Source organism: Aplidium turbinatum, chromosome 17 (genome assembly GCF_918807975.1).
Source record: "Aplidium turbinatum chromosome 17, kaAplTurb1.1, whole genome shotgun sequence".
NCBI classification, from domain to species: Eukaryota; Metazoa; Chordata; class Ascidiacea; order Aplousobranchia; family Polyclinidae; genus Aplidium; species Aplidium turbinatum.
Genome location: NC_137488.1, coordinates 15784202 through 15808164, shown reverse-complemented (window position 1 = coordinate 15808164; position 23963 = coordinate 15784202). Strand labels below are relative to the sequence as shown.

At 37.5% G+C, this 23963-nt stretch overlaps 3 protein-coding genes across 3 annotated transcripts; all 3 read right to left on the bottom strand.

The window, feature by feature from the left end:
- Positions 1 to 294: 294 nt before the first annotated feature.
- Positions 295 to 11360, bottom strand: LOC145786447 (PHD finger protein 10-like). Its single transcript, XM_082598101.1, has 12 exons — positions 9276 to 11360; positions 8807 to 8937; positions 8424 to 8507; positions 7771 to 7904; positions 7298 to 7435; positions 7062 to 7171; positions 6553 to 6664; positions 2595 to 2676; positions 2259 to 2380; positions 1784 to 1886; positions 1151 to 1339; positions 295 to 825 (listed from the first exon to the last, which is right to left on the bottom strand). The coding sequence occupies exons 1-12, from the start codon at positions 9566 to 9568 to the stop codon at positions 422 to 424; spliced, it is 1902 nt and encodes a 633-aa protein (XP_082454227.1). The 5' UTR covers positions 9569 to 11360; the 3' UTR covers positions 295 to 421.
- Positions 9650 to 16861, bottom strand: LOC145786450 (leucine-rich melanocyte differentiation-associated protein-like). The gene is made up of 2 exons (XM_082598107.1): positions 16774 to 16861; positions 9650 to 12185 (listed from the first exon to the last, which is right to left on the bottom strand). Exon 2 carries the CDS (start codon positions 12147 to 12149, stop codon positions 11445 to 11447), a length of 705 nt encoding a protein of 234 aa, XP_082454233.1. The 5' UTR covers positions 12150 to 12185; positions 16774 to 16861; the 3' UTR covers positions 9650 to 11444.
- On the bottom strand, positions 12165 to 23698 carry LOC145786249 (erythroid differentiation-related factor 1-like). The gene is made up of 4 exons (XM_082597890.1): positions 20002 to 23698; positions 19752 to 19855; positions 15429 to 15644; positions 12165 to 12185 (listed from the first exon to the last, which is right to left on the bottom strand). The coding sequence occupies exons 1-4, from the start codon at positions 23696 to 23698 to the stop codon at positions 12165 to 12167; spliced, it is 4038 nt and encodes a 1345-aa protein (XP_082454016.1).
- Between the last annotated feature and the right edge of the window lie 265 nt (positions 23699 to 23963).

Genomic DNA, 23963 nt, shown 5'->3' with positions numbered 1-23963 from the left:
ATGGTCTGTTATGAATCTCGCATGATTCGTGTTTACATGTGCTAGCACGGAAAAAGAAATTTTCTTTGCTGCATGGCGATAGTTTATGGAATGCAAGAGTGCGATGAATAACTTTGGAACTCTATGCGTAGCAAGTTCATCGGGTACATAATGTTAATGGATTTAATGTTAGAGCTGGTTTAAAATAAAACAATTTATGATATCTTGTCTTGTAGATATCTTGTACTCGATAATTAATGACGTAACACCAAACTGCTGTCTGCATCGCAACTTCGAATAAAAACGAGACAGTGGAGTGGTAGGCAGTTTCTTGAACCAACATGCAGCACTAATCTTGCGTTGGTGACAATACAAACGATAATGTTACGCAATAATACAGCAAGTTTACTATACTTGCTGCAACAAAGAGAAATGGGTAAAATTAGTCTTCGGGTGATTTGTCTGTGGTATCAGCAACAGATTTAGATTTTTTATGTGCAGGCACACTAATTTCAAATCCATTGTTTTCAGCGGAAGCTTTGATTACCGCGAGCAATGGCTTTCTCTCTGGCTCCTGGCTTGCGTCACCATCGGCGTCATTGCTTGGAGCCTTCGTTTCAGAGCCATTGTTACAAGTCGAGTCTTTGCTGCTCTCGATATCTGATGACGTAGTTAGATTTGCCTCCTCCATATCGATGATAACGTTCTGCCGAGGATCAGTGTTGCGTGGTCGTCTTCTTTTACCTCCCCTGGTTCTACCAGGAGATTGCGAGGCTCGGAGCTGCTTTCGTCTCCTCTTAATGAACTCTGGGTCGGCGTAGGTGCACCTCGAGCACGCCCATACTCCTACAAAATTAAGTTACAAGAGGTATAATTTGTTTGCAAAAACTAAGAGTGACCACGATCTAAACCGGTAGTTGTGTATGTATGTAATGAGCTCAAAACTACATCACAAAATAGGCTCTTTGAAGGTACTCTCCACTCAGGAGTTGAAGTAAATAAGTTTCTTGCAGTAGACTTCGGATCTTTTCAGATTCGCAATGTTGGTATCGAACACGACAGTACATGGATTAGAATCAAATCTGAACACAATACCCCGATGGCAGTTTGCCCTCACAATAGAACTTGCTAGGAACAACAATATACATCAACTCAAACTGAGCGAACCTACCTGAAGGAATAGCTCGTAAGCTGACACAGAACGTATGATAGCCACGATCGCATCGGTCGCAAAACATCATGAGGTCTTCTCGGTGGGGCATGCTACATATTGTGCAAGTTTTACATTCCATGCACTGCCAATCGTAGGTAAGCATCACCGAGACTAGTTCCTCTGACATTTCTAAACACGAAGGATGACCTGAAACAAACAAACCGACAATCACACGTTAAAGTAATGACTGATGAGTACTAATACTGATGGGTGTACAACTGTACACTACTGTACAGTGTACACCGTACATGTATAATATATACAAGCGGGCGTTGGTTTTACTTGAGTAGATTATGTAACAAGAGGCGCGAGCGACTGGAAAATATCAATATCGTCGGTATGTTCGAAGGCAAACGAGTTCGTCCACCAACTGCGTCCCAGCTGTATAGTGGACATGATGCATGTACGACTGAAACTTGTACAATGTACATGATGTCAGCACACAGGATCGTCACTAAAGAATCGAAACGCGTGAGAAAGACAGCAGATTCCAACTAATGCGTCTACGTTGTACGAACTGGTTAAGCCTATTGAGTAGCATACAAAAGATACTGATAAGTTGACAAGGAACCCAGTTAAAGTGTCTCATACCATGATTGTCGCACTGAGAGCACTTGATCATTTCTTCTGCGTCTCCTTTTTTGTTCTTAGTTTCATCATTGTTGCATATACCACATACCGGTTTGCCTGGTGACTGCAATATGAAACGATATAAAGCAAAACATGTCTCAAAGACTCTGTAGAACCATTCTAAGAGCGTAGAAACACACCACGCTAGCAGTTTGCTTTTGGGAAACCAATTCCTTCGCCACATCTTCTAATTTAACTTCAAAGCCAAAAAGGCTACTCAATAGACATCTAATCGAATACCAGCCTGAAGTGTACAATGTACAACCATCATGCTGCTAATAATGTGCGTGCTGCATTAATACAAAGGGCACTACAGGGTTATACATGACCACCTTTTCATTTGTTGGACACACACATTTTTTTCTCAACATTATGTGTCTTGGGTACACGTAATCTACTGCAGATAGTAAAAAGTCAAGCGTAGAAAATCTGAAACCTTTTGAGGGTCACTAGACTGGTCTTTAGACGCTTCCGCTTCAGAAATTATTTCTTCTGACGACACCGGTGTGGATACCTCCATTGTAACGGCTTCTCCAACGACGGGGGACGGAGCTGATGCTAAGAAGTTATAAACATTATACTTTCGCTACCAGTGAATAAATGTACATGCATTTGACTTAATAGGTTACATACGGCCCAAAAACTATGCTGCATTAACGTCCATGTTTTCAAACCTACGCAAGCACGCGAAACTGCCATGCTTAACCTTCAAGAAGAACTTTCTCAGTTCGAAGACAAACATTCTCGAAACAGCAAAATAATGTATTCATACCTGACTTTCTCTTCAATTTGTTCGAGGCAGTTGATTTGACGCTTCTTGGCAAAGACACGGCAGAAGTATCGGACTCTGCAGCCTGGAAGAAATAAGAGTTGGCCAATACAAACAGTTCAAAACAACAATAACGTTGAGAGCTACCGAGCAGTGGCGTAGCCAGGAAAAAAATTTGGGGGGGGGGCCAAATATTTGATGAATTGAAGAGAACGACAAAGTGTTGGATTTAAGACATCGCCACCTGATGTGCAGTGGCGTATCCTGGTGGCTTGAGCAAGAAAAAGCAATGAAACTGGTGGGCAGGGTTCCCACGCAGTCGGGAAAGTAGGGAAAAAGTAGGGAATTTAAAAACCCGTTTTCCAGACCGGAAAAAGGTCGGGAATTTTGTGAAACCTCCCTCGTGGTATTGAAAAAGTATGGAAAACCTTGATCACTAAATTGTAGATAAAAAATCCGATATATCGGTATCGGTGATATCGGCCATTTTTTGAGTATCGGTATCGGCAAAATTTGGCTGATACTAAACATGTAAAAAAGGCGCTTGCTGCGGATTTTCTACAGAAGCACAGATATAGATTTTTTAAAGTAGTAACTAACGTCAGATTGATGTAGAAAATAACAACCTGTTAAATTTTTGATACGTCACACTCCCATGACTTTTTGCTCGCACGTTTTAACATTGGTTGCTTGCAGTGATTCTATCACTCAAACAAAACGTTTTGTTTCAGCAGTTTTGCGTTATTCGATTCTTCACTTGTGTAAGGAGACTCAATTTCTCCAATATTTATCATTTATGTTTCTTTTTTAATCTCAGCAGAGTATAAAACTTGTAAAAGTTTTTCATCCATACAACGTCATGAATGAAATATCTCAAATCGGCGTAATGACGTGACATCTAAACATTTTATCGAATAAGGAATTAACAAATTCGACCGTCACAAGTGGTTTGGTTGTGGTAAACAAATACGTTTTAACTTTGAAGTTCAGTGAAACAAAATATCCATTAATCGATATGTAATATATGTACTCAAATTCCATATCAAGAATAAGTCCATATTTTTAAAGGTTACGTCAGCTCCAGAGATCAGTAGGCACAACAAGACCTTTTACTAATTGGTTCAGTGAGGATTCGTGGTCCCGTTGCTCTCATTTTTAGTGGATAGACTCGTTTTCAATTCATTCTTATAAGACATTACGTAATGAAAAAATATGTGATAAGGTTGGAAGACATTACGTCATGTATTTTCAATACCAATTGAAGTTTAAAATTAATTTTTTTGTTCATTTCATAGTCGCAATCCACCTTCAAAGCAGTATTACAAAGCAATTTTCGTTAAGGGGAGCATCAAGAATAAGTCCACATGACTTTTAAGGTTTACATCAGCTCCGGAGATCAGTAAAATATAAGGTTGTCATCTTCGGTGCAACAAGACCATTAATTGATTGGTTTAGTGAGGATTCGTAGTCCCATTGCTTTCATTTTGAGTGATCATACTGATTTTCAATTTATTCCTACAAGACGTTACGTAATGAAAAAATATATGATAACTAAAGATGGAAGACATTACGTCATGTCTTTTCAATTCAAAATGAAGCTTAAAAGTTATTCTTTTGTTCATACTAATATCCTCCTTCAAAATGGTATTACAAAGAACAATGTTGTGGCGCAACATGCAGCTTTTCAATGAGGTTCGGGAACTGTTTTTTTCTTGTTCATCTGCGCTTTAAATACCGGTCATTCTCCGTTGTTCATCCACTAAGCAGTTTAGGTGAATTGTGGTTAGCCTACTTGCAACAAGAGTTGTACTGTACAGACAGTGGCGTAACGTAACCATGGCGTGACTTATTTAATTGTGGGGCACTCCAGAAGCAGAAATATTTAACTTGACATGAAAATTTAGCCTCGGGCGATTTTTGTTCTGTAGCCTAACATTCAAAATTTTACGTATTACCGTATATACTCGAGTGTAGTTCGAGATTTTCGTAAGTGGTTTTCACCTCAAAAAGCCGGGTTCGACTTATACACGGGACAAGCTGTTTCCAGCTCGGCAGCCTTCAAAATTAACGCATTTTTGCTGCGGCAAAATTATTGCCGACCTAGATTACTGAGTGTGAAACAGCGTCGGCTGAAGTAAAAGTTTTGAATAAGTTCATTTCCGTGATTCAAACTTCAGTTTCAAATTTAATGATTTTTTGTCAGTTCTAAACTTTATACACTTGTTGAACAATACGCAAAGCTTAAGAGACAAAAGAGCTGATTTAAGCAATCAATTTTTTTTATTTTGCGTGTATGATCGTTCTTATTACGTAACATTCCATGATCGTTGAAGTCGATTAGCGGCCGCACAAAACAATGATGTTAGGTTGGCTAGGTGATAATTGCGGTAAGAGACATCGTTAATGCAAGCAATATCTGCGACCAAGACCACAATACCTCAGTCCTCAATCACGGTGTCCTTTCATTACTAAAACCTACTATTATGACACAACAACAAAGACAATATCATTCATACATCCTAGTTACTGTACAATGTCTTTGTGATTCAGTGTTCAGAATCACAAAGACAGTGTTCAGTGTTCTTTTCACTTGTAAACTTCATTTTGTCAGTAGTGTGATTTTTAATTGTTTTGGTTTGGCTTTTGGCAAGTTGCCATGTCCGATGGAATGAGGCTTTGAATTGCAATTTTAGTATAAATGTGACAGTTTATCCAAACTGATTTCAGTTCGGGTCTTTTGAAAAAAAGGGGGTTTTTCTTCAAACAGCAATCTTCTACTCTACTGTACTTCTACTATTGTTTGTCATACTGATTCGAATGTAATAGAGTCCGGATATACAATTTTTAACTTGTGCATGATCGTGTTTGGAAATAATACAGCACAGAAATTTTCATTGATTAAGCACTGTTAATGCGCAGTTTAGATCAAAATCAGGTTGGGAATTTTTTAAATTTAGTATTGGAAAAGTAGGGAATTTTTAGAATTTAGTATTGAAAAAGTAGGGAATTTGTTTATAAAAAATGTGTGGGAACCCTGGGTGGGGGTTGCAAAATTTTTTGCAAAATTACACTTAAAATAATGGATTATAGCGCTTTCTGGAAACACTTTTAGGGTAATATTTGTATGAAATTTATTAGCAGATAAACAGCTGTTAACTTATTAAAGGTAGCTCTTACACACGAACGGGCAAAATCTGCGGCTGAAATTAGAGAACACCAAAAACTCAGCTACACAAAAACCCAACAGAGTAAGCCATTCTGAAATTGCTTCCACAAATTAGTTAAAAGAAACGCAATTCGAGTACATTTTGCGCGATTTACGATTTGCAAAATTTATTGGTGTCTTTCTGTGTGTCTAAAACAAGTCCTTGGGGTGTTAATAGCCAGATGTCTTGGAAAACGTTATAAATTTCTACAAATTTTATTATATTTTCAACAAAGGGCTTAACTTCGGAATCCAAACTTTGAAAATTTGGGGGGGGGGGGGGCCATGGCCCCTTTCGCCCCCCCTGGCTACGCCTATGCTACCGAGTTCACACTTAAACGCGCTCTGTTGTGAAACCGGTACATTTTGAGTTTTTTCGCGTCTGCATTAATCGAAGCCACATTCGGTTTAGCATTTTCCTTCACACATAATATCGATGTTGCTTTCTGTATTTGCCCAGAGTTAAATGTGGTCCGTGCGAACAAAATTATACTTCCAAGGCAAACAAACCATAGAATGATGAAAATACAGTCATGTCCTTGTTGTGCATGAGGCAACAAGCAAGCCGAGTGCAATTTCTTTGAGAGAAAACAAAAAAAAGGGTTGTTCATGTTTCAAACTATTGAGAAAATGCCAACATCGAACACAACACAGTGCATTTCGTTCTATGTTCCGATCGATTCGGATTTTTAGCCAACAAAGCTTGCATTTTTGCAATCTTATGCTAAGAGTGTGTGAAGGTGGCCTGCAACTCACGGAATCTGATCCAGAATCCGACGAATTCCCTTCGGGTAAGTTAGGGGGTGGCTGTGGTGGTCCGTAGAGGGCAGTGTTAAGCGGGAAATACATAAGTTCATCTTTTGTGTAGCTAAAAAGTTTTTGTTAATGTTCAACTAAATCGTTACCGTAACAGTGCAAACTGACATCGAAAAATCACGAGATTATTTGCCTAAACTTAACTTACAAAGTAAACACAGTAGTAATCACTTTGATATGAATTCACACATTGTCTCAAAAACAACGATGGATTTGCATTCCACATCAAAAGCAAAGTAGGCTTAAAAGGCTACTCTGCCTTTGCATTTAAACTAGTATTATGAACTTTGACTTGAATTAGTGAAAACAAGCTAGCTACCTTGGTATACAATATCAGTGCAACCCAGCTACTGTTGTAAGACCGAGTTGATACTGACAAAAAGTTGCCATTTTTGTTGTTAAATAGAAACTTTTTATGATTATTTTTTTTCACAGTGCCCACTGCCCACCTTTGATAATACTCTTGAAACTGACCAGGAATGAGAGCACATGGGTAAAGGCTGGGCTTTGTTAAGGATGGGTCAAGTTTTCGAACCTTTTGTCTGGGATACTGCAACACCTAGACAGGGGACAAAGATAAGAAAGTTTACAGAACCGTAGTATGAAGTTATATCATACGCATTGAAGTTGATGGTCATGGTCAAGTTAACAAATAGTTTAGTTGTGAAGCAATCAACGCACATACATTCGTGCTCATATCGTAGTAAACAGCAAAATCTTCCTTTCTTTGGCGGTTGAGATGGCAATTATACGCGGCGGCCTGTCTCATGGCTTTCTTTAAATTATTCGTCATTTGCGTTTTTTCGACGCCGGCATTGGCAGTCTGGAAAAATAAATAATTTTCATCAAAGAGAAAACTTTTATTTCTTCTGTTGTGACAATAGTACGACACAGTTACAATCGCATTCCAGGCTCCGTCAATCCGCAAAAACACTTCAATGGCACATGTAGAGACATCAAAAAAACCGCACGTTGGACAAGAGTGCAAATCCATTACGTTGGAATGATCACTGTATATTTTTCTCCAAAAAACTATCAACAAATTGAAGTAAAAAAGTCACAATTTGTTTTCAATCTTGTACCTACGATTAAAAAACAAAGGTAAATTAAAAATCAAAATAATCTAGACTCCTAAAAATCTGAACAAAAATTACTCACAACATATTCTTTGTACTTGTTGCGCATTTTTTGCTTTTCCCTTTCCTGCATCACTTTGCAATATTCGTTATATTTCTCAGGGTATTCCTTCATCATCATATCGCACACATCCGCACTGCGCAATGCTGTCAATCCTGCAAAGAAGTATAAACCATTCCTAACATCTTGCACAGTTACCGACGTCCAGATTTTACAATAGTAATATTTGTGGGGTTGCTGGAATCATACCATCACAATTTGTTTCGGTGGCGTCCTAACCTATGACAAGAGGCACATGATAATCTTGTGTCCAAAATAGATACTTAATGACGCTTATGGATTATGAAAGCGTGATATTGGAAGGTCTTGGTTTGGCAGCTAGATAAGTAAGGGATTAGCCTACTAAAATATAAAGTAAGACTATTGCGAAATTATGTTAAATTCGCGTCTCTCGGCTCTCACAGTATGAGCCTATAATTTTAGCATACAAAAACTGAACTACAAATTCAGCATTTACCGAACAGACGTTCATCAGACAATCACAAATTTGCTAAAATGCTACAACATTAAAAGCATCCATACAAACTTTTTAAACATAGCGTCTCCTTACACCAAAACACAACTAGTGTCAACCTATTAGAGCAATAACCACTACGTCTACAGCACGTTCTTACCTAGAGTGACTTGAACTTCGCTGATCACGTGATTACTCAAGAGGTGGTTCACCTCATCCGCATCTAACTTCCTTCTTTCTATTTCTGCATGAAAACGTGACAAAAAATACATTTCAGAAAGTCCTACTTCTTGTTGTTCACAATAGGGCAATTAGGCAGTACCTGCAATAGCTAAACTTCTTCGTACATTTAAAGCAGAATTTGAAGATGATTTAACAGCATGAAGTTTTAGTAAAAATATGGAAATTTGTTCAAAAAGTACAATATTTGCATTGACTATAACCATTCATAAATAGGTAATAATCGGAAGTACTGTATATTTTGAAACGTCTTTTCGCATTTGACAAAACAATAGCAAAGCAAAATCAAGAAACTGTTATTACCCGGATATTTTCGTTTGAAAGAGGTTATGTTAAGGAATGTGCTAACTTGTTCTTGCAGCATGTAATAGTCTCCAGAACTACCGGCAGGCCATTGGTACTCCACGAGGTTCTCCGCAGCTATTGAGCTGAATCTGAAAGAAAAACAAGTTTTTGCAAAAGTTCTGTTGCGAATACAAATTCTAGTCATCGTCAAATTTGACAACATATCAATAAAATGTTTTTCCAAAGCTACTGTCCATTAATAAACACACAGCACTACAAGAACGGGGACGCGGCCACCGGGAGCAAAACTCCCCTCATTTTATCTTGCCCCCCCAAAACAAATATGTTTTAATATTATTAAGTTTTAATGCCATTGTACTGTAATTCATGTTGAATGACGTTTCTCCCCCAACAGCTGTTTTTCCCCTCTAAAAATGTTTTTCTATCTACGTCACTGCACAAGAATAACTTCAAAAGTAATTCTTACATGTTTTGCTGCAAGCAAATCGGGTCCATGACTCTTCCAGTTTGACTGACTCCTAGACCCCATGATTGAGCTTTTGCTAAATCATTCTCTTGAATACCGATAGCACCGGTCTTGCTGTCAGTCGTTGAAGGCAAAGATGGCGCTTGATTTTCGTCAGCAATGACTTGAGTGATCATTTTGTCGATAATAGTTTGAATGGACATGTCACCAAGTTCATGAGACTGATCATTGGATAAAATATCTGCAGTTTTCGCTTCGGAAACACTCATGATCTCCGCACATGTTTCAGACATCGCCACGATGTTTCTGAGGTGCTTGTCTTGTTCAGTGATGAGTCAGATAAAGAATCTACTCAAAATTACCAAACCAAACTGCTGAAGAAATCAAAAACGCAGTTGAAAAAATGCGAAATTAGACGTTACACAATACACATACAGTATGTCTCAGTCCTAAGATTAAAAAGTTAATGACATGAATGGCACAGCAAAGTAAAGAGATAAAATATACTGTTTAATAGTCACAATGAAAGACAAGATAATGTGGCCAAGAAAAAACATTAAGTATGTATGGATTGCACGAAGTAGTGGAGTTTTTACATGACTTAAAATGAGAAAATAACGAGGCTATGCAGGGTGGTTATCTGAACTGAGACATTTCATAGAATATCAACCATACAATAATGATGAACAAGGACAAGCAGTAGCCTACCACACAATACGTTGATACCAGGTTTATGTACACTTGCATAGCGTGTTCTAACACTGCAGGAATAATTCCCTTCCTGTGTATCACAGATAAGCCAATAAGAACTTCGCATAAACACTGAATGGACAGAATACAAAATCAACGCAATAGACTTGCAGCTCATAGAAAAGTTAATGCAGTAGTTCTTAATTTAGCGCTTTTGACAGCATGAATGCACATACAATCTTAGCATACCTGACTTTCATTTTGCCTTGTTGACATATTTTACTTACAAACCAGGAAAACAATTTAACATTTTGAGGACGCATACGATATAAATGTCAAGAAGGTTTCCTATTTTATTGCTTTGGTAGTTTAGATTTATTATCTGGGAATGTCTTGCAAGCACCTACTTGCATTTTTAAAAAATCTTGGAAACTTATACTACTTATTAACTGGTGATGTAAAAAATTATCTTTTTAAAAGAAATTTAGATTTTTTGCATCCTTTCTATGGTTGCAACAGATGTGCCTCTTTGATTTTAACAAGGCAGAAGGCACTGAGCAAGTCAAAATGTTGGTACAATGTTTGAAATTTATGACATTGAGGACACTAAAAACAAAACCAGAACAGAATACAATAGCATGAATACATAGCTTTTCTTTTCAATATTGAAAGGAGTGAGTGCTTCCTGATAAGTTGACTAAAATTAGTGGTAATGAAAACCTCTGTGCCAGGAAGTATTGGTGCGATACAGATCAGCCTAATCGGAAAAACAACGGTTGTTGTCATTGTTAATTCTTGCTGAACCCTGCTGCTAAACACATTTTTAAAAACATGATGCCATGTTGCAAACGGTGGAACTGTTGACCTACACAAGTTAAAAAGAAAGTAACAAAACATATATGTACATTGTACAGTGTTTGTAACCGATCAGAAATAACAACTTTACGTAATACTGCAGAAAGAATACCTGAATTATAAGGACGCAAAATAAAACATTAAAAAGGAAATGCAGCAATTATAGGTGAAAAAAATAATGGACTTATTCTTTTAGTCCAATGAATGGAACAAAAACATACAGTGTCAATACGATTGTAAAAATTCTTACCTTACATACACTACGTCTAAAAACATGGAGAAGAAAATTAAGCAACTAAGGCAAAGCTTATGATATGAACTTTATCTTGGAAATCTGTAAAATTTCAGACAAACTGCAAGAAATAACATGTCTCTCAATTCTCTGCATGGCACAAAAATTCCAGATCATAAAAACGTGCGTAAACAACATATTACAAGAAAACTAGTTCAATCTAGGATTTACAGGATTGTTGGAGACTATATGATACTTTGTATTTTTTAAAATAGTCTGAATTGGAAATCATTGTTGATTAACCCCAATATGTACACAAACACAAAGAGCAAATTGTAAGTGTTCAGATTGTACAGAATCAGGTATAACATGTCAACCGTCGAATTCAACATTTACAAATCTCTATTTCGGATGAATCTATTACCTTCAGATTTTTTTCCCGTATATCTGTACCTAACCCTACCAGCAACCACGTTTCTTTCTGCTTCACAACTTGCTTCATCAGTTTTTGGCAAAGGGGAATAACCTTGTTGACCAGCTTTCGTACTTGAGCCATGTAAACCACTGGGAAGAGGAATGTTAAAAATTTGACAACCTTTAACACGTTCTGCGTTTGATATAGCCTTGAAATCAAGAAACTGTAAATTGATAAGATGACTGGCAACATAAAGGCGATACTTTTGGTAATCATTTGCAGTGTACACTGCTCCAGACAATTCGTTGGGACAAGCTTGATTTCCAAGCAAGCTTAGATATGTAAGCGAAGGAAAAGCCGACGAAAGCCGTGAGATAATTCTTTCAAGACTATGCAAATTATTATTTGTCAAGGTCAAAGTTTGAACAAAACGCATGCGAGGAAAAGTAGTGGTATCATCGATGGCATTGTTGTCTAAATTGATTTCTTCAACGTTTTCAAACCTTTCTACACCAAAAAGATTGTGAATTTTGTTGTGGCTTAGGTTGAGCTGTTTTACATGGGACGCATTTGAATCATACAAAAATCCAGGAATTGTTGTCAGATTTTTTCCCATGTAAGAAAGCTTTGTCATTCGTGATGAAAATGATTCCAATTCTTTTCCTTGGTAGGTTGCAGTCATATTTTCTTCTTGTATTTATTCGAACACTGTTGTAAGCTGAAATACAATAAAACTTTTTATCATTTCATAAATACATTCATTAAATGCAATGTCACGTTAAGAACGAGACAGAAAGCACGGTATATTGTAAAGCATAGTTATTTATAGACAAGTATTCCGCAATTGTTTAAGCTAATCTACAACAAAAATTTGATACAAATAAACTTATACGCCCACACTGAAACCACACCATTGCTTAAAAGATAACTTTCCAAACCTTTGTAATTCTCGGTGGCAGCGTTCTAAAATGTCACCGCTCATTTGGCATTGAGCGGTAGAGCTTAATTGCTCTAAACACTCCCATCATTAACTCACGGAAAGCTGCTCTTTCACTTTTCATAACTCACCATGACTTTTGAGAAAACTATAAATAACGTTAAACCATCATGGCTGTGGCAGTGTGGCACCCCTTTTCACACCAACAACCAACAGGTCTAACTTCGCAATCACACCATATTTGTGATGCCATGCACCGTTTCTTTGAACATCCACAGCTTTATATACCGGTACTGATATTCCTGGTAGATTCATCGAAGTAAGGCTGCAGTGACTTCAAAACATCATATAAATTACACTCATGCATGAAAAAGAATCAATATTGTGCTGTCCTACGATAGTGTTTACTCTGTTGTTGTGAAACTTTCAATCTTTTGACTATTCTAACAAGTCAAACTTAAATAGCCTCTACATCACACTGTCGCATTAAACAATCTTTCTTCAAAATTACTGATCATTCTATAAGTAACCTAAGTAACCTTTTTCCAGTATGTCACAATCAAGGTGCAATGACTCGCGATGGTTTGCTTTGTATCTTCAACGAGCGTGTTGTTTTGGTAATAGAATTCTGGTGCGATGTGTTATTATCGGGTATTGACCTAAAGTAACCTCTGATGACGAAATCTGTATTATGTAACGTGTTTTCTACAACCTTCGGCCCTACGTGACCTTCTAGAGACTTCTGTTGTTTACATTTAAATGCTACGTGACCGAACGATGGTTCTTTATGATGTAACCCTCTCGAAGTTACTGGACTGAACAGCCAACTATAAATAGTGGTGTAGTTTGTGTAATGATTATTCTGAGATTATTATTATGGTGATTGTTATGAGTTGATTATGAGAGTTGTGCTATGAGTTGTGGATTGGTAGTTGATGCAGAAATTAGAGTTATTTGAGAAGCCGTTCGTTAAAGTTCTTCAAGAAGTCAGATTATCATTTCGCTAGTAGAATTATTCGACATTTAATTGACTGCTTTTCGGTTGACCCATTAAACTACGTCATTGAATCTTTCCAAGTCTTTTTCCTGGTAAGAGATAGAAAGAAATCGTGACATTCTGGGGGCTCGTCCGGGATTACCGAAAAGGAATTAACCGAAAAACCGAAGAATACCGAAGATTTATTGAAAGAATAATAAATTAATGTCAAGATGGCGGATACTGTCAAACATGAGATGATTGAAGACTTAGGGAGCATGGCTGAACGAATGGGGCTGACTGGTAATGAGAAGTCTCAGTTTGTGATGGAAGAGTATCACAAGATAATGGACCAAAAAGCTCAGCGAGAAGCTGACGAAAGAGAAGATAGAAGAGCTGCTCGTGAAATACGGAAAGCAGAACTTGAAGCTGAAGAAAAACGAGCACAGCGTGAGGCTGAAGCTGCACAACTTGAAGCTGAGGAAAAGCGAGCACAACTTGAAGCTGAAGCTGAGGAAAAGCGAGCACAACTTGAAGCTGAAGCAGAGGAAAAGCGGGCGCAGCGCGAAGCAGAGGAGAAGCGGGCGCAGCGCGAAGCTGAAGAAAAACAAGCACAACGAGAAGCAGAAGAAAAACGTGCTCAACGGCAGTACGAAGCAGAAGCTGAAGAAAGAAGAGCGCAGCGCGAAGCAGAAGCTGAAGAAAGAAGAGCGCAATATGAATTGGGAAAGTTAAAACTTGAATTAGAAAGACAAAAGCTGGACATTGGTGAGCGATCTAATTCTACTAATGATAATGCTCGAGATGTTATTTTGGCGCAAGTTAGACGTCCAGATTTGCCATCGTTTGTTAAAGAAAAAGATGAGTTGGATAGTTATTTGTTAAGATTTGAAAGATATGCTACAATAGCCAAATTGGAGAAGTCGACGTGGGCTACCCAGCTAAGCATGTTATTATCGGGACAAGCTCTTGATGTATATTCAAGACTTTCGCAAGAAGAAGCCATGAACTACGACAGATTGAAGTTAGCTCTGTTAAAGCGATACAATTTTACCGAGCATGGATACCGTCAAAGATTCCGTGAGGCAAAGCCTGAACAACACGAAAGCCCAGGTCAATTTATTGAACGTTTAAGAAACCTTTTGTTAAAATGGTTTGAACTTTCGGGGGCCGAACAATCATTGGACGGATTGGCAAACCTTATAGTTAAGGAACAATTCACAGATTCATGTTCAAAAGATCTGTCTGTTTATTTAATGGAGAGAAGTCCAAAGACTCTAGAAGACATAGCTAGTGTGGCGGAACAGTATTTAGTTGCTCATGATGAGAAGTTGTCGACTGAAGAAACGTTGTCATGCGATAATGACGAAGAGCAAACAAATAATTTTAAAGGAGGTGCGGTTCCAAGAGAAGTACGTTGTTTTAATTGTAATGGCTTAGGTCATAAGGCTGTTAACTGCCGGAAGAAGACTAACAGAAATCATCAGGAATCGAGGAAGTGGTGCAATCGTTGCAATAGGCAAGGACACGAAGCGAAGGAATGCAAGGACAAGTCGTTTTCCCTTTCCAATCAGTCTGGAAAAGATAAAGACACAGACGTTTATCGATGCGGTTGTGCATTAATGATTCCGGAACCCACGCTTGGGGAGGAGAAACCGGATGAAGATGTTTGCGGAAAAATAATACCTGAAGATTACCTGCCAGTAGTGGATGGAACAGTTGGAAACAAAAAGGTAAAAGTTTTACGTGATTCTGGTTCTACAGGTATAATGGTGAGGAGAGATTTAGTAAATGACAATCAGTTAACGGGAAAAACTGGCCATGTGACAAAGATAGATACCACTTCAATCCAAGGACCGTTAGCGATGATATATATCGAAACTCCGTATTGTAGTGGGACTGTGAAAGCGTTATGTTTACAAAACCCTTTAGTTGATCTTATAATCGGAAATGTTATTGAGAGAAATTCTGAAGTTACTTGTTATTCTTGTGGCAAGAATGGTCACTTTGCTCGAGATTGTTCTGCAGATAATCAGCAACGATCTCACGATGACGGATATTACGAGCGCGATGAACCGAGGAGAAGAGGCAGGCGACGACCATTTGGAGTTTGCTATAGATGCGGTAGACGCGGACACTTCGCCAGGGAGTGCGTTGCCGACGGCGGACATTCGGAAAATAGACGTTGCCGTGACAACCACTGCTACCGATGTGGGGAGATTGGACACATAGCCAGGAGCTGCCCTTTTGATGAAAAGGCTTGCTACAATTGTCATAAAGAAGGTCATCTCGCCAAGGACTGTCCGGAGAGGAGGTGTTTCCGATGTAAGAAGATGGGTCATCTTGCTCGCCGATGCACTGAAGTTGCTGAGGACGTTGGAAACTTTCGCAGAAAACGTGACTATTGTTTTGAGAAAAGCTATCGTTGGTAGTTCATGCAACGATAGACTTATGAGAATTGATTATTGAGTAATTAATTGTTTTGTAATATGTTTTGTATTGATTGTGTTGTTATATTGTTTGCAACAATATTCTAAGGGGGGGCGTATGTCACAATCAAGGTGCAATGACTCGCGATGGTTTGCTTTGTATCTTCAACGAGCGTGTTGTTTTGGTAATAGAATTCTGGTGCGATGTGTTATTATCGGGTATTGACCTAAAGTAACCTCTGATGACGAAATCTGTATTATGTAACGTGTTTTCTACAACCTTCGGCCCTACGTGACCTTCTAGAGACTTCTGTTGTTTACATTTAAATGCTACGTGACCGAACGATGGTTCTTTATGATGTAACCCTCTCGAAGTTACTGGACTGAACAGCCAACTATAAATAGTGGTGTAGTTTGTGTAATGATTATTCTGAGATTCTGAGATTATTATTATGGTGATTGTTATGAGTTGATTATGAGAGTTGTGCTATGAGTTGTGGATTGGTAGTTGATGCAGAAATTAGAGTTATTTGAGAAGCCGTTCGTTAAAGTTCTTCAAGAAGTCAGATTATCATTTTGCTAGTAGAATTATTCGACATTTAATTGACTGCTTTTCGGTTGACCCATTAAACTACGTCATTGAATCTTTCCAAGTCTTTTTCCTGGTAAGAGATAGAAAGAAATCGTGACACAGTAAAACTCTTCAACTAAGATTATCTAGTGTACACATATGTTGGTATAATCAAGAAATAACCAACTTAGCCACCTGCACACAGCCTGAAAACAGAAACAGTAAATATCAACGAATTAAAATTTCAACCGCAAAACATCTGAACGATCAGTGTCAAAGTTGTTAAAACGAAGCAATGTTTTGATAAGTCTTTAAGCCATTTCTCTTAAACATTAAAATTCATCTTTAATAGGAACTTTTTATAAAGCACACATGTGTATGGTGCATGCTTACCAGAAAAACTTCTGTATGACGTGTGCAAGACAAAAACTTCTTTTTTCTATTTCAAAAGTATTATTAGTAAATGACTACAAAAATTTCTGTATAAAAAAAAGAATGTAATATTCATATACAAAACAGGCGACAAAAAATAACATATCACAGTAACACATGCAACAAACGTTTAAAAAATGACCAAAATAATTCTGCAATCTAAACTCAGTTCTGCGGTGACGAACGTAGTGGTTTCTTGAGGCTGATTGAAATTGACACAAAAATATTGCGATGCTTATCTTGAAAAGTTACTTTTAGAAATTTGCTAAGCGGAAATAGCGAGTGGAAATGCCTCAGTTTGTGAAGTTAAAATGAACTGCATCTACTGTAGTTTGCAAACGTTTCAACAACTTCCAATGAAATACTTTCAATTAATGCTTATAATGCATTCTAGTTAAACCAGTGGTTCTTAACCTTTTGCCTTGTCGGCACCACCTTGAAATTACAAACCAGTTCTCGCACCCCCTCCTTGGATTGGCTGAAAAGTAATACTGTAGTTGCCTACAGTTCGCAATTTTTGTTGAAACCTAGCAAGAACAACTTTGCTTCTTACGTCATATTATAACAAACCTTAATAATTCAGCATCCCTGCACCGCCTGGGAACAGGTCTCGCACACCTGGCTTAAACAATAAAGATGTCAACAAGGCGTACACTGTACAATAATGATTGAAGTGATAAAGTACTCCAAAAATATGATAAAGTAAGTATTTGGGCCTTCACATAAAGCAGTCGTTCCCTGGTAGCAGATGGCTCCAAAGGTGTTCCTACACAGTTCAATCTTTCTCTATTCTCATTCACATGTGACTAGTCAGAAGTTGCTTAGACAACTATTAACTGTGTCCTCTGTCCAATCAATTGTGTCCACTGTATCTATCAAACTACCAAGAGTCAACATACACAGACAGCAGATGACAAAACCAAAAAAGCAGAAAATGAAGGCATATTACTGTTCAAGTTTCATGAAAATAACAATACATTTCTTTCATTCTTAATACGTAAACACTATTACAATGACACTAACCAGCTCACAAAGTACATCACCATTACAATCATGCTTACATCCATAAATGACACTACAGTAGAGCACAACTGTTGGTCCGTGTTGGATGGTGCCAATTTTCCAGTTTTAGAATTAAAATAATAACATTTATTGCAAATATTCCCAAAACAATACACATATTGTGACATGAAATATATTTTAACCAGTAGGCTACATGGCAATGGCATTGTATGGCATGTCATACAATGCTGCTAGTCCTGCTACCATAAAAATACATCCATTTTACAACCCAAAATTTTCCATCAACTAACATCCATGGTATAATAATCACAGTAGCAGAGCTCGTAGTGATCATGCAATAGTTCAGTCGCAAGCAATAACACAAAAAGAAGCATGTTACTGTAGTTAAATACAGCAGATAAGCGGCAAAAATCCATATGATAAATACTCCCCACCAAAAATCCTTTCTCTTATAATTGTTGAATAATCTGCTTTGATAATTCTAACATGTTCGTTATCATGTAATTATCAATTCCAACATGTTCAAGAGTTTCATTTTGTGAATCTAATTGGCCCAAAGTTAACTAAAAGGTCAGGCTAAAATAAGAAATTAATATTATGCTAAACTGTGTCCAAACATCTTGTTGGGTAATTCAAATGAATAGAATTTTAAAATAAACCTTTGTTTAGACCGTGGTAGCCTGTTCCAAAGATTGCAAGCTTAACCCGATTTTGGTATTTCAATTCACATGCAAAATTACACTTGATGGGTGTGTTCAGCTCAAAGTTTACCTACAGGTCAAGAAAAAACAACCCAACTAAAATATATACAGTCAACCCCGCTTAATCGGACCACATCGGGACCAAGCCAAATTGGTCCGATTAAGCGGGTGGTCCCATTAAACGAGGAGAACGAATTTCGTTATTTTTTTCATCGTTTTTGAAAATAGTTTAAGCATTTTAAGCACCTCGTTGGCGTTTACGCGAAGCTGTAGCTGCACTACCATTATTCTCATGCTTTGCCCATAGATCTTGCAATTCCCTCTCCTGTACATGTAGCCTTCTTAATGTTGACTTTGGTAGGCCAACAATCTCGGCTAACTTCCTCTCTGACGTTCCCGAAGGCTGGTTTTTCATTTTGTTAAGAATCTCTATTTTTTCTTTAAGTGTTCGATCTACGCGAGTTATTGCTGCCATTTTTATTCAAACGCTAAAAGCATTCATTTATTCTTCTGTACAGTACAGTATTCGGTGCTGCATCACAATTACTGCAATTCTGATAGATGACAATTGACCTTATGAAGTGACAACAAGCGTTTGTTTATCTGTAGCCTACTTCGCTTTAAAATGGCTTAGCGAGAACGTAGCCCACATCAACTCTTGACGCGTCACCTCGCAGAAAAATGTACAAAAAGTAAATAACGTTAACCATAAAGGCCTATTTTAGGGCGGAGGGTGGTCTGTTTAAGCGGGGTGGTGGTTCGTTTAAGCGGGAAAATTTGTACAGAAAAATGGATTTGGATTCGGGACCAGTGCAAAATGGTCCGAATAAGCGAGTGGTCCTATTAAACGTGGGCCGATTAAGCGGGGTTGACTGTATAATGTTCTGATAAACTGCTTGAAATGCCATAGGCCTAATAAACAGTTGACTAATAAGTTCTTATCCACGATGTCCTCAGTCCATCCGAAGAATTTTTCAATGAGAGATTTTTACCAAGGGGGTTTTTACTGAGGCAATATCTACCTACAATCAAACACAGCACAAGTACTTCTGATATTGACTGCACATTGAAAATACGGGTCTGCTACTATTCGGTGAGTCCGATTCGGTGAGTTCCTAACCTTTAACCCTAAAACGGCAATGATAATTAGGCTGCGGTACCCAATAATTTAAAAAAAAAAATTGAAAAAATCCCCCATTAAGGGATCGGACTCACCGAAACGAGCCATTCCGGAAAATACACATGAACCTTCTTCAACAATGAGACATTTCTAATGACTCGAGTGGCTACAGACAGCATATGAGGTGGTGTTTCAGGTCCTAACATAAACTATCAGGTAGAAATAGGTCATTTTAGATCACCATCACAGATGACTACAATGTTACTCATTGCGATTTTAAGTCCTTAATAATTTCCAGCAAACATTTTCCTTTCTGCAAAAGCATTATGAAAAATGCTTCATCACCAGAACTTTTTAGAACTTCAAAAGTTTGAAGTCGAAGAGTTCGGCTATAAATTTCTTTGTAATGTGTGTGAGCTGGGAGATCATTAATAATGTTTTGTGATTTCTTCTTGCTTGCACTTTTCATACTGGCTGGAGGAACAGTCAGTTTTAGCAAAGAGAGCAATAGCGATTTCAAAATGGTTGAAAGGATTTGAAACAATGAACCCCATTCGTCAACACAGCTACTGTCACTAATCACTGTGTTTTTATCAGCGTCATTTTGTGGGTCTACTGATGTAGATTTGATGCTTTGAAAACTCTGAATATAACTTTCCAAACAAGTTAAAAAAGTATTTACAGGTTTTACACAAATTAGCAAAATTTCAACACTTTCTAAAATAAGTTTTAGTTTTACAGATTGGTTTGATACTCCAGGTAGTTGTTGTTCTCTCAATGCAAGGCGTTCCAACAACACTCTAAAAAATTCACACATGTACTCATCAGGCAGTGAGATAAATAAAGAGCAAGCTTTCTCATACTGACCTTCTGCTAAAGTACGAAATTGTCGTTTTTTAGCAATATCAGAAGATTGTCGAAAGGAATTATGATACAAAGAACCTAAGCGTGAATGTATATTTGCACATCGATGTACAGCTTGTTGACGCTTAGTGGTCTTTTTCCAAATTTCGTTGCAGTTTTTCAATGACTTGTTTAACAAGTCTAAAATATCTCGTTCAATTTCATTTTGAGCACGAATGTGGAGAGGTGCATGATCTTGAAGGCGTTGTGCCATTGTGAAGTAAGTACTACTAAGTTCCCAAGAAATATTGTCATTCACAGACGGTACTAAACATTCACTAGATTCTTCCGCAGTCGAACTTCTTTTAACTTTAACCTGTTGTTGCACAGCCAAAGCTTTTTTATAATAGTCAATTGCACTATCATACAGTTGTTGTTCGTGCAAAGTGAATTTATCATTTTCATGTTGAGCTGTAGACTGAGAACAAACCCGCATCAGTCTTCCAAGATTAGACAGCACTAAAGCTTGATTGGTAAAATCTTTGACATCATTAAAGCACTTTAAAGATTTTTGAAGATGGTCAAATGATGATTTCCAAACAGCTTTTTCAGGTACGTTTTCACTTTCAACGACGCTCAGAAGTTGAATTGAGCTGTTCAGTTGAATAGCACCTTGCTCATTGGCAACATGCCCAAGCTTTCTAGTTGCTGTAAATCGAAGTGAATCATTATCCTCAAAGCTTTTGTTTTCAGTTCTGGACTTTTTGACATTTTCTTTGCCTACCTTATACTTGCTAAGAAATTTGTTAGGCTTGGAAGCAACAAAATCATGGTTAGGTGGCAGTTTTTGCAGAGCGATTTCATAGCATTCATGGCAATTTGATAATACTTTTTCAGAAGTAGGGGCAATTCTTATTACATTTCCATATTTTTCACCAACACCAGAGAAATTTCTTACAAGAGCCTTATTTATTGCAATGTCGTCCTCAGAAACATTTTCAAGTTCTTTTTGAAAATCAACTTTCTCTTGATGGCTCCAATGGCATTGAAGCATTTGCACATCACCACACAATATCAGTAAGCGAGGCAACAGAAGGTTAAAATCTGGTGGAATGGTACCTTGCAAAACTCCAGCAATACTACTGCTATTTTCAGTTTGCACTTCATCCTGAGCACCTTGCTGCATTTTAAATTCAACCAAGTGTTCCAGATATTCATAACCAAGCAGAGCTATTCGAATACACTGGAAACAACGTGCATAACGTTTAGTTGAATAAGCATGCTTAGCTGATGCGTAATAAATCAAGGTAGTATTTCGAATCATCTGCATGTGAACAATCAAAAGGTCTTTGCAATAATCAGCCACAGGTATGTTGAGTTCTTTGTTACTGAATCTATCAAACACATCCAAACCTCTGATGACATATGAAAGAGCTGCACAATAACTGTACTCTTCATCTAAAATACTGTCAATTGGGGTATCAGCATTGGATGGAACCTTTCCTTTAAATTTTTCAGGTATGGACAATTCATTAACTGAGGGAATTACAGCAATTTCTGCAATATTCAAATTATTTTGAGAAGTGTTTGGAGAACGTTCAGAAAAAGTCAATGAGCTTGTGCGCTTTCTCGATATAAAATTGGTAGTATTGGTGTCTACAGGTGCAAACGCTACATCATCAGTTGAGTCAGGTAAACATAAAGTTGAAAGCATACACAGGGCAGCATCATACATAACAGGGGCAAGTTGAGCTCTTTTTTCAAGTAATCTTACACAATTATGCAAAAGCCTTTTGATGGTACAAGTTTGGTTTGTCATGTTTACTGGTTGCTGCATCAAATTAACTGCCATTTTATAAAGAAGAGTAGCAACGCTGATGGTAAAAGGATTGTGTGAATCATCATCGGAATTCAAATTGGAGTCCTTTGGACGACACAGTGTCGTAAGATCATACAACTTGACCACATCTTCATTACTGCCTTTAAACAACCAATATGTATGCCCTTCCTTTGTGCAATTTGACTTTAAAAATGAGAGAATGTTTTGAGCAATATCTTTAATGACTTTGGGGCTAAACTTTGTATTTGTAAGTTTCGGTATCTCCTCAGTTTTAAGCACTTCATAGTTCTGAACAATTCCATTGACATGAAAGCACATAACCACTTCAGGAACATTGCAAATTAAATTATCCAGCCAGTAATCAATTCCTGTTAAAATGTTAATCGGCTTGTTTGAGTCTCTTAGTCGCAAACTAACAGCAGGGTACTCTCCTCCACCAAAAATGGGCATATTGGTCCCAAGCAGCATTTGTAAATCTTCAAATGTCCAAAAGATTGTACGCTCAAAAGCGTTTGCATCACTACATTCTGAAGCTTCAGTAGTATTAGGAGTCCAATACTTCCACTGAACTTCAGCAGGAATGATTGATTTTTCCTGTTTGATATCTGTGGATTTTATGTCACTGCTTGCACTTTTGCCATAAGATAAAACTTCATTTGCTTGATTTTCATCAGAGCAAATTTCTTCAATATTTAAAGTGCTTTGAAATTTGTCTGGGTTTTCTGCAGAAGTAGAACTTTCATGCAAACTATAGTAAAGAAATTTAGAAAGAAGTTGTCTATCCAGTTGAGCCGAAGGTAACTTTTTCTTTGAAGCACCTCTTTGTGTTAATTCCTCATACATAGTTTTAAACCATTTCCAACCATGAACTCGCACGGAGTCATGAGTGATGTCAAAATTCTCCAGTAGAAGAGTTTTTCCAACTCTGTGCACAGCCATGCTTACATGAGCTTTGCTGTAAGGAACCTTTAAAAGTTTTTTAAAATTTTCTGCATCAGAAATTACATCAATTTCTCCCATATAATCCAGATGGCTATCTGCCATTTGAAAACTTGAAAACACAGGTGCGTCTTGTCGACTGTATGCTGGAAATGCTCGATTTCCAGACAGTAAGATATCAGGCCGCAAACCTGGAGCATTGCGAAGCCAATTTGAAGGAGCTAAATTTAGATTAGTGGATGGAGCAAGTTGAGAAAATAATGCAGGAAACTTAGCTGAGGAATATGTCACAACAGCAGATGAACGTACAGAATCTGCATTGATATCCAAGTTTGAAGATGTTTTTGTCTCATTATTAATTTGAATACCTTTGAAGCTTGTGTGAGGAATATCAAATTCATTTAAATCTAAGGCATCCATTTTATCAAATATACATAGTTGTGGTTTGTTCAGTTATCATTCACAAGTCTTAAAAAAACTTTCTGCAATAAATTTAAAGTCTAATAAAAATTTGGTAAAAATATATCTGTCTTTAGCATAAACTTAACTTGTCATTCAGGTTAAATTCAAATTAAATTTTAACAATAGGCTGACATACAATATCTTAAATCAAGGTTAATTGAGTGTAGGTAGTTGAAGAATTAGTTAAGTGTATAGAAAAGCAATGTTGGTAGCTATCTTTAGC

Bases quoted from the DNA above. Each gene is read 5' to 3' on its own strand.
- LOC145786450 (XM_082598107.1), bottom strand. From the start codon at position 12,149: ATGACTGCAACCTACCAAGGAAAAGAATTGGAATCATTTTCATCACGA.
- LOC145786447 (XM_082598101.1), bottom strand. From the start codon at position 9,568: ATGTCTGAAACATGTGCGGAGATCATGAGTGTTTCCGAAGCGAAAACT. The intron at 7,172-7,297 runs GTATGTGCGTTG...TCCCCTGTCTAG, and splicing joins ACTACGATATGAGCACGAAT to GTGTTGCAGTATCCCAGACA. The intron at 826-1,150 runs GTAGGTTCGCTC...TTAATTTTGTAG, and splicing joins CTTACGAGCTATTCCTTCAG to GAGTATGGGCGTGCTCGAGG.
- LOC145786249 (XM_082597890.1), bottom strand. From the start codon at position 23,698: ATGGATGCCTTAGATTTAAATGAATTTGATATTCCTCACACAAGCTTC. The intron at 19,856-20,001 runs GTGATGAAGCAT...AGTTTATGTTAG, and splicing joins TGAAGTTCTAAAAAGTTCTG to GACCTGAAACACCACCTCAT. The intron at 12,186-15,428 runs GTGAGATCGTTG...ATTGTATTTCAG, and splicing joins CGCTCGTAATATCCGTCATC to CTTACAACAGTGTTCGAATA.